The sequence below is a fragment of the Mastomys coucha genome, unplaced genomic scaffold (genome assembly GCF_008632895.1).
Source record: "Mastomys coucha isolate ucsf_1 unplaced genomic scaffold, UCSF_Mcou_1 pScaffold21, whole genome shotgun sequence".
Taxonomy (NCBI): Eukaryota; Metazoa; Chordata; class Mammalia; order Rodentia; family Muridae; genus Mastomys; species Mastomys coucha.
Genome location: NW_022196904.1, coordinates 16,602,765 through 16,612,502, shown reverse-complemented (window position 1 = coordinate 16,612,502; position 9,738 = coordinate 16,602,765). Strand labels below are relative to the sequence as shown.

Sequence of the window (9,738 nt, the reverse complement as noted above, 5' to 3'; positions counted from 1 at the left end):
AAAAAAAAAAAAAAAAAAAAAAACCAAAAAAAAAAGACACCTCTTCATCCAATTCCAGCACTTGGGAAGTATAAGCAGCAGGATCATGTGTTGAGAGACTAGTATATAAATGAGATATCCTGACTCCAGGGATGCAGCACTCTGGGATGTAGAGGCCGACTGGACCACACTGGGGGCACAGTAGGCAAACCAGAACAGGAGGGCCCATAATCCTAGTACTTTGCAGGCAGAGGCAGGAGGATCACCAGAAGGCAGCCTGGGCTATACACAGTGAAAACCAGCTTCAAGAACCACTCGAGTCGGGTTGGGGTGGGGATACTCAGAGATGAGAAAGAAGGAGCAGAGCAGTTTCTGCAGCAGGTCTCTGCAGGGAGGTCTGCAGAACTGCCACACATCCATGGAAGTTCAAGCTGCTATGTAGCCTATAAAACCACGGAAGTTCCTGAGACCTGATGCTCAGGCCACACTCCCACCAACTCTATCATCTCAGCTGTAGGACCCCAAGTTCGGACACAGTCGGTGGCAGCAGTTAGGAGTTACGAGGACCACCCCCACATGCCCGCCCCCCCCCCCAAGCTCATATCTGTGCAGGCTCACAGAAAGCTATTTTAAACTCTTTATTAGAGAGTCAAGGTGACACAGAGCAGAGAGGAAGCAGGCTCCTCACGTCCCAGAGCATGTGCCTCGGCTCAAAGCAGCTTCTTCATGACCTCCCTAGGATGGGATGGAAGACAATGGGAAGCTGACGGGAGTATGACACACAGGAAGGCACAAAGGAACACATAAGTGGTAGAAAGATTATGGGTTACAATACTTCAGAGATTCCAGCGCCACCTTCAACAATACCGGGTGGGGTCTTTACTCGTTACTGGGGCAAACCCATACTAACAAACTATGTGTGCTGGGGTGTAGTGTGATCAGCACGCACTTTATCCCAGCACGCAGGCAGCGGGGACAGATGAGACGGGACACGGTTACGGTGCATTTTCTAAGGAGGAAACGGAAGGATAGGAAGATTAAGATGTTGAGTTGTACACTAAGTGGGTGGTGAGGCGAGTCCTCATCTGAGCCCAGTAACAGCCAATTACCCTAATTATCAACGGCGCCCCAAGAGACCTGGAACTGAGGCGCCTTGCCCCGAGTCATCTCGCTCCGCCTCGGCAAGGACCTGCCATAAGGCTCGATCACACCCCATTTCTCCACCCCGAGGCCACGGCGTGCCGCTCACCCCCGAGCCAGGGTCCGGGTCCGGGGCCCACAGCTCGGCCACCATCTCGGTGTGCAGAAACTCGAATAGCACCGCGTCCGCCATGCGCCGCCTCGCGACCCTCACACCTTGCCAGCGCTTCCGGCTCCCATTGGTCAGCTCGGGAGGTAAGCCCGATCTGATTGGTGCTCCCATTTAGCCCCGCCTCCTCCTTGAAAGCGAGGGGGCGGGCCCACCGAGCCCCTTCCTCGGCCGCGCCTGTTAACGTCTTCCGCCCTTACTTCGCTTTCTTCCATGTTTCCGAGTCTTCCGACATCCGATTGGCTACGTCTGATTCGTGTGAGGGTCCAAGTTTTAAAAAAAAATAATAAATTCACGCCTTACACAGAATTTTCCTAAATACACAAACGAATAAACAACACGGAAGCGACTTGTCTAGCCGCTTTCCTATTGGCCAGACCTCGACTCACGTGATGCCACGAGAGCCCGCCTTACTTCCGCCAGGCCGCGGATCCTTCGGGCTCGGAGCTTCGGAGACCGGGTATGGCCTTCTGGGACTCTGGTCGGTGGCTCTGGTTAAGTGTCCCCTCGGGCGGTTGTCCTTTCTGTCTTTGCGCAGGTGCCTATGCGGCCTAGTGCTAGATGGCCTGGAGGACAGTGGAGGGTGTGGCCCGTGCTGGTTACAAAGCTTTTAAAACTTATTTGATTATTGTCAGTATTATTTTGAGACAAGGTCTCACTATGTGTGTAGTGCTGGATGGCCTGGCACTATTGTAGATCAGGCTGATCTCGAACTCACAAAGCTCTTCCTGCCCTTCCCTCCGGTGCTGGGAATTAAAAGCATTATTATTTTATATTATTTAATGTATATGTACGCGTGCTTCCCCTAGCACGCGTGTAGAAGAACTCAGAGGACTACTTTATAGGCCTCATTTAGCTCTTTCCACCATGGGGGTCCCCTGGGTTCGAATTCTTGGCGTCAGGCTTAACTGCAAGTGCCTTTTCCCAGCTGAGCCATCTCGCGGGACCTAAGTTCCAAGGCTTTGCCTGGCCGGCCCTTGGTTTCTCCGGTGTGCACAGGGATGATAGGGAGATGCACAGTTCCAACCTATGTGTACACAAGAGGAAACTGAAGCCAAGCAGGGACTCGCGGGACTCGCTGGGGGTGGCGGTGAACGGGCTGGGACTCAGGACTTCACGTCCTCTCAACTCCTCTTCTCCAGCTCCGTGCCATGGCGTTGTCCCAGGGTCGGCGGAGAAGGCCGGGGACGGTGGTCCCTGGGGAAGCGGCGGAGACCGACTCGGAGTTGTCTGCATCCTCGTCCGAGGAGGAGCTGTACCTGGGTCCCTCGGGCCCCACGCGCGGCCGCCCCACGGGGCTGCGTGTGGTCGGGGAGGCGGCGGAGACCGACTCGGAGCCTGAGCCGGAGCCCACGGCCGTGCCGGTAGACCTGCCCCCGCTGGTGGTGCAGCGCGATGCGGTGGAGACCTGGGGCACCGAGGAGACACCTGCCAAGGCGCCTGCGCGCTCGCTACTGCAGCTCCGCTTGGCTGAGAGCCAGACGCGCCTGGACCACGACGTGGCGGCTGCCGTGAGCGGCGTGTACCGCCGTGCCGGTCGCGATGTGGCCGCCCTGGCCGGGAGGCTGGCGGCTGCTCAAGCCACGGGGCTGGCAGCGGCCCACAGCGTGCGCCTGGCGCGCGGGGACCTCTGCGCGCTCGCCGAGCGCCTGGATATCGTGGCTGGCTGTCGCCTGCTGCCGGACATACGAGGGGTGCCGGGCGTCGAGCCCGGGTGTCCCCCCACCTGACTCTGCCTCTTGGTGGACATTCGTACCACCTGTGGCATCTGACTCTGTCTTTGTTCCTGGATCACCCAGGCCTCCAACCCAGGCCTCCAAGGCGTGGTAGCCTTTGATCAATGCCGACCGAAGCCGAATCCTAGCATCTTCTTTGATTTGGCCCGATTATATTCTTTTTTTTAAATAAATCTTTAAGGATTTATTTATTATATGTAAGTACATTGTAGCTGTCTTCAGACACTCCAGGAGTCAGATTTGTTATGGGTGGTTGTTGGGATTTGAACTCATGAACTCAAGACCTTCAGAAGAGCAGTCAGTGCTCTTAACCACTGAGCCATCTCTCCAGCCCCGGCCCGATTAAATGCAGACCAAATGCAGCCTGGGTCGTAACCCTAACTCTCAGGCGTTTGGGTCTGGGGCAGCGCCTCCTGGTGTTTTGATTGCTGTAGGCACATGACTCCACAAATACAAATCTACCACTCCCTGTGTCTGTTTCTGGATGTTAAAAGGACTTGGATTTCTGACCTCTGTGGGCACCAAGGATAACAGGTTCTTTTTGCCTCTTTGGGGTTGGCTTCTTAGTCTTTTGGCCACTCCTTTTGTCTCTGTCTTAATGGGGATTCTCTGACCTTAAGTGGAAGGGAGCTTGGGTGGCAGGGGTGAGAGTGTAGCTCAGTGGTATTGTGTATGTTTAGTGTGGGCAGCCCTGGGTTCAATTCCTAGTACCCTGCTCCAAAAGACACAAAGAAATTAGCCCATTCTTAGATGTCTGTGTCCCTTTTAAAAATTTGCCTTCTTAATTCTAACTACCAGCTGACATGCTGTTTTGTTTTTAAGTCAACTAGAGTCAGGGTTTTTATTGAAAATTAGGGATGGAGATTGGGGATTTAGCTCAGTGTTAGAGCTCCTGCCCAGCAAGTGCAAGGCCCTGGATTTGGTCCTTAGTTCAAAAAACAAACAAACAAACAAAAACAAACCCTTCCCCTCCTCAAAGACATAACATGTAACAGGTACTGGTGGCACTCACCTCAGTCCCGGCACTAGCTGGGTGGAGGCAGGCAGATCCCTGAGTTCGAGGCCAGCCTGGTCTATAGAGCAAGTTCCAGAACAGCCAGCGCTACACGGTGAAACCCTGTCTCAGTTTAAAAAAATAAAAAATTGTGTGTAGATTGTGTGTATACACGTATGTGTGTGTGTTTGCAGGTATGCCTATCTGTTCAGGTGTGTCCATGTGTGTGTAAGCAGGTGTGCTTGCATGTGTGTAGATCTTCCCGTGTATAAACACATGTGTCTGCATGTATGCAGGCGTGCCTCTATTGTGGGCTCAGGTGTGCCTGGGTCTGCAGATGTAAGCAGCTGTGCTTGGGCATATAAACCTGGACAATGCTGGGGGCCAGCTAGCCTCTAGCTCCTCCTGTCCTCCCCACAGGGCTGTGGCTCTAGGAGCATGCAGGTCCTTGTTTTAGTTAGACCAACCAGCCATCCAAGAGTCCCTGGGATCCTTCTGTTTCCATCCCACCAGGATGCACTGCTCCAACCAGCTTTACATGGTTGCTGGGGACCCGAACTCATGCTTAGGCATCTCCCCAATTCACTTATTATGGAATCCCAATGTAGACCTTAAGCATGATGGTAAGAGAAAACACAGGCTGGAGCATACCTGTGGGTTTCCCTAAGAGTTGCAGTTGGTTGTCACCTTGACAACATTTGGGATCAGCCAGGAGACTCACCTCTGGGCATGCCTGTGGGGATCTCTTTAACTGAAGCAGAAACATCTGCCTGCTTCAGTTAGCACCATTGGAGAAAGGAGCCGAGCGGAAGCTTGCTTTTATTTCTCTGCTTCCTGTTGAGGATGTGATGTGACCAACTTCAAGCTCCTCTCACCTGGACTTCTCCTCCATGGGGGGATGGTACCCTCAAACTGTGAGCCAAGTCAAGCCAAATTAGATTATATGAAAGCTGCTCTCTGGTGAGTTCACTGGCCCCAGAGATCAAGGCAAGGGAAGTTGTGAAGAAAGTGGGAGAAGAAGGGGAACCGAGAAGAAGAGAGGAGGAGAGAGAGGGGAGACCAAAATGTCTGGATTGTATAGGGAGGGGCCTCTGGAGGAAGGGCAGCCCAGACCCCGGGCTGGAAAGTTCAGGGTTGGGGGTAGGGTATGCCAGTTAGGGACTGGGGGATGCTGGGAAAACCTGAAGACCAGGTCTGCTTTGGGATGTAAAATAATGTACCTCTGCCCCTCCCAGGGTGTGAAACAAACGAACAAAACCAAAAACCTTTATCAAGGCTTTTTTTTTTTTTTTTTTTTTCTGGAAAAGAAACAAAGACAGTTGCCACTATACCATGTATTTTATTTATCTTGTTTACATTTGTCTTCTTTCACAAACACATACAGAATCAGTCGTGGAAAGAGGCAGTGGGGTCTTGTTTTACTTTGAGATAGGGTCCTGATATGTTATTATGTAGCCTAAGGTGACTTCAAAGGTGACTTTGTAGCCCAACTGACCACAAACTCTCAGCAGTCCTCCTGCCTCAGCATCCCAAGTGCTGGATTGATTGTAGGTATGACCCATCCCTCCAGGAGATAGTCAAAAACCAGGATACTCGTTTGGTCAAGAACAAAGGTGAGGGTCCTGAGAAAATGGTTCAGTGGCTCAGAGCTCTTGCTCCGGACACACGTGGAGCTGGGGTCCAATCCCCAGTGCACAACAAAAAAGGCAGGCACAGCTGCGCATGCCTGTAACCCAAATTGTGGGTGGCAGAGACAGGCAGATCCTGAGAGCTTGCTGGCCAACTAGGCTAGCAGAGAAGGTGGCGTCCAGTTCAGTGCGACCCCATCTCAAGACAGTATAGAGCAGGGCAACAGGAGAGGACACTCAGCTGCCAGCTCTGATATCCACAGGTGCACATGTGGGCATGCACACTGTCCCCATACACTGTGCGCACGTGTATGTGTGCACACACACATACAGAGGTTGAGGCTGGGCAGTGTCTCCATCCAGGACCTGGGTGGATCCATGTAGAGGGTGAACCAGGCCACAGACAGAACCCCTTATCGGTGCAGGAACATAGCTGGGTCTAGAGGCTAGGGGTAGGTACTATGTGGGGACAAGGGTTGGGTTGAGGGGTTGAACCCTCCTGCTCCTATCCCTTCTGCTCGAGATGCTTGCCAACTTCAATTCTTACTTGGAGATCTATTAGAGGCCCTGAGGTAGCCCCATCTATGCAGGTGGCAGCCCCATGCCAATCTCCTGCGGGGGGCACAGTGTCTCTGGGTTGATCTCCCTTGGGGCTTCAGTGACCCAGCATGCCTTGCTTGCACAGCGAACACAGCAAGCACCTTAGGCATGTTTGTAGATTCCAAGGTGTGAGTAAGTCATACCCAGTGATATTAAAGTTCCCAGCTCTTTGGGCTGCTCCCTGGCTCTCTGCCGCCCTCTGTTGGAAATCCCGAGAAGACATGCTGTTGCCTGTGGGAAAATCACTGTTTACCTTGAGCTTTGTTCTGACCCTTCATCGTCTCTGGTTCCATTTTTTCTAGTTTCAAGAATTACTTAAGCCAGGCGGTGGTGGCACACACCTTTAATCCCAGCACTTGGGAGGCAGAAGCAGGTGGATTTCTGAGTTTGAGGCCAGCCTGGTTACAGAGTGAGTTCCAGGACAGCCAGGGCTACACAGAGAAACCCTGTCTCAAAAAACCTAAAAAAAAAAAAAAAAAAAAAAAAAAAAGAATTACATACCCAGGATGGGGGACAGTACTGCTACCTGGAGCTTCTGGATGATCTAAATTTTTATTGAAATATTTTTTTGGAGGGGGCAAGGGCAGGGTCTCATGTATCCCAGGCTGGACAGGAACTCCCTGGGGATAACCTTTAGATCCTTGTCATTCACCCCTGTTTTCTGGGATTATAAACCTGTGTAGTCCTGGCTGTCCTGGAACTCACTCTGTAGACCAGGCTGGCCTTGAACTCAGAAATCCGCCTGCCTCTGCCTCCCAAGTGCTGGGATTAAAGGTGTGTGCCACCACTGCCTGGCAGTTTGTTTATTTTTATTACATCTAATATATATAATATATATATATACATACATAACAAAAAACATGTGTATATACACTATCGATCTATCTACAGGCATATATGTTTGTTTTTTGAGGCAGAGTTTCTGTGTAGCCCTGGCTATCCTAGAACTTGCTATGTAGACCAGGCTGGTGTCGAACTCAGAAATCCACCTGCCTCTGCCTCCCAAGTGCTAGGTTTAGAGGTGGCACAACCACACCCAGCCTTATTTAGTTTTTAAAGTGTTCTCTGTGTGGGTGTTTTGCGAATGTGTGTGTGTTCCACATGCATGCCTGATGCCTGAGGAGACCAGTAAAGGATATCAGATCCCCTGAGACTGGAGTTACAGAGGTTGTGAACGTCTATGGGGGTGCTGGGACTCGAACCAGCATCCTCTGGAAGAGCAGCCAGTGCTCTTAATTGCTGAGTCATCTCTCCAACCCCACATCTCTCCAACCCCAGGAGGATACCTATCTTTTATTTTATTTTATTTTTTGGGTTTTTGAGACAAGATTTCTCTGTATAGCCCTGGCTGTCCTGGAACTCACTCTGTAGACCAGGCTGGCCTCGAACTCAGAAATCTGCCTGCCTCTGCCTCCCAAGTGCTGGGATTAAAGGCGTGTGCCACCACCGCCTGGCGATACCTATCTTTTAAAATCGTTTTACTGAGGACACCGAGAACAACAGCTGGAGGCAACTAGACAACCACCTGTCTGTTTTTTAAAAGTTTAGTGTGTGCGTTTGTGTCTATGTATGTATCCTTTTGTGTGTGTGTTACTGTATCTCTGTGTCTGCGTATGTATGTGTGTTTGGATGTGCATGTGCCTGTGTATGTGTGTGCATGTGTGTACGTGTGTATATGTGTGCTTGTGTGTTGCTGTATGTATGTTTATGTGTGTGTATGTATGTGTTTGTGTATATGTTTGTGCATGTATGTGTGTTTATGTGTGTGTGAATGTGTGAGTGTGTGTGAGATTGTGTGTGTGAATGTGATTATATGTGTGATTGTGTGTGTGTTTGTGAATGTGTGTATGTATGTGACTGTGTGTGTGTGATTGTGTCTATCCATATATGTGCAGGTACTCTACCTGGGCCACAGTGCCTGTATCGAGGGCAGAAGACAACCTCGGGTGCTGGTTCCTGATCTCTACCTTGTTTTCAACAGGGTCTCTAGTTCACTGCTGCGGACATCAGGTTAGCTGAGCCAAAAGTCTCTGGGGATTCTCAGGCCTCACCAAAGGAGTACTGCTTACGGATACTCTGTGCCTGGCTTTAAGTGGGTTCCTGGGAAGATTCGAACTCAGGTCCTCACACTTGTGATTCACCCCCTAGGACCCTTGGTTCTGACCTTCTAGATGCCCCTTTGGGGTTCATAACCTCTGTCTATGACTGATCAAAAATGACCCACGGGGACGTAGCAGTGACTCACACAGGGCAGGGGAACCTCAGGACACGGAGGCCACAGTCTCTGTTCTCACAGTCTCAGTCTCTGGGCCTCCCTCAAGCACATCTCGCTCTTGACCCTGCCTCAGCCCCTGAGTTCCGGGCAACAGGCATGGGCTTCTCAGTAAACAATCAATTCTGTATAAGAGAGGTTTCAGTAATTTGAAGACTGAAGGTGGCTGTGTTTCTTCACAGGGCTGCTGTGTCTTACGCTCCCCCATTCCCATCTGGTAGCTCTTCCCCCTGCCCTAGGCCTTCCTGTGGCATTCCGTGGGCTGTAGCTGCAGACATGTTCCCGGACCTTTGGTATGTCTCAATATCCTATTTTGTCTCCCGCTTTAAAAAAAAAAAATGTAATTGGGTCATCGAGATAGTTCCATAAGTAAAGGCGCCTGCCAGCACACGGGCCCGAGTTGGATCCTCAGATCCCACACGGTGGAAGCTGAGAACCAACTCTTGCTCTCTGACCTGCACTCTACATGTACTGTGGTACACATGCACACAAATAAATAAATAAATAAAATGTGGGCTGGTGAGATGGCTCAGCGAGTAAGAGCACTGATTGCTCTTGCGAAGGTCCTGAGTTCGGATCCCAGCAACCACATGGTGGCTCACAACCATCTGTAATGAGATCTGACACCCTCTTCTGGTGCGTCTGAAGACAGCTACAGTGAATTACGCTGGAGCAAGCAGGGCTGGAGCAAGCAGGGCTGGAGCGAGCAGGGCTGGAGCGAGCAGGGCCATCCTGAGTTCAATTTCCAGCAACCACATGATGGCTCATGGCCATCTGTACAGCTACAGTGTACTCATACACATAAAATAAATAAATCTTAAAAAAAAAAAGTAACACAAATATTTAAAAGGCAAAGTTGGAAGACTGAGAGAGAGAGAAAAAAGTGAGCAGTGGCTCTAGATACTGTTTATAAGATTTCAATATCATGAAGTATTTTCTCTTACCAGAGCGGAAATCAAAATCAAGAGGATATCTCAAAACACTGCAAGTATTTGGAAAGTAAATAGCCCAGAGGTCAAAAAGGAAGTAAAAAAAAATTATATAAAACTAAATGAGAAAGAAAATAGGAAGGGGGGGCACTGGGTGAGATGGCTCCTTGGGAAGAAGGCTTGCTGGAGGGGGTGAGACAGCTTGGTGGGGTGGGAGGTATGATGCTGCTGAGGGGGAGGGGTTTGGAAGGGGTCGGAAGGAGGGTTTGAGATGGCTTGAGGAAAGGAACG

At 50.8% G+C, this 9,738-nt stretch overlaps 2 protein-coding genes and 1 long non-coding RNA gene across 10 annotated transcripts in view; 1 reads left to right on the top strand and 2 right to left on the bottom strand.

Annotated features, from left to right (window-relative positions):
* Positions 1–1,621, bottom strand: part of Trappc6a (trafficking protein particle complex 6A) — a 7,488-nt gene extending 5,867 nt beyond the window's left edge. For 2 of the 5 annotated variants that reach the window (XM_031385569.1, XM_031385572.1), the window contains exon 1: positions 1,229–1,370. In XM_031385569.1, the coding sequence (XP_031241429.1) occupies positions 1,229–1,312 (84 nt within the window). In that variant the 5' untranslated portion in view covers positions 1,313–1,370. Of the gene's footprint in view, positions 1–1,228; positions 1,371–1,488 lie in introns of those variants that run through there. The other 3 variants (XM_031385570.1, XM_031385571.1, XM_031385568.1) reach the window with 3 other exon arrangements.
* Positions 603–1,232, bottom strand: LOC116101758. Of its 2 annotated transcripts, none has more exons than XR_004122915.1 (2): positions 1,117–1,232; positions 603–988 (listed from the first exon to the last, which is right to left on the bottom strand). It is a non-coding gene; the product is annotated as an uncharacterized LOC116101758 (long non-coding RNA). The 2 variants fall into 2 exon arrangements; XR_004122914.1 differs by having other exon boundaries at positions 1,089–1,205.
* On the top strand, positions 1,466–3,493 carry Bloc1s3 (biogenesis of lysosomal organelles complex 1 subunit 3). 3 transcript variants are annotated; one of them, XM_031385565.1, is made up of 2 exons: positions 1,466–1,748; positions 2,431–3,493. In XM_031385565.1, exon 2 carries the CDS (start codon positions 2,440–2,442, stop codon positions 3,016–3,018), a length of 579 nt encoding a protein of 192 aa, XP_031241425.1. In that variant the 5' UTR covers positions 1,466–1,748; positions 2,431–2,439; the 3' UTR covers positions 3,019–3,493. The 3 variants fall into 3 exon arrangements, with proteins under 3 accessions (XP_031241425.1, XP_031241424.1, XP_031241427.1); XM_031385564.1 differs by having other exon boundaries at positions 1,466–1,782; XM_031385567.1 differs by lacking the exon at positions 1,466–1,748 and adding an exon at positions 1,751–1,769.
* The last annotated feature ends 6,245 nt before the right edge of the window (positions 3,494–9,738 follow it).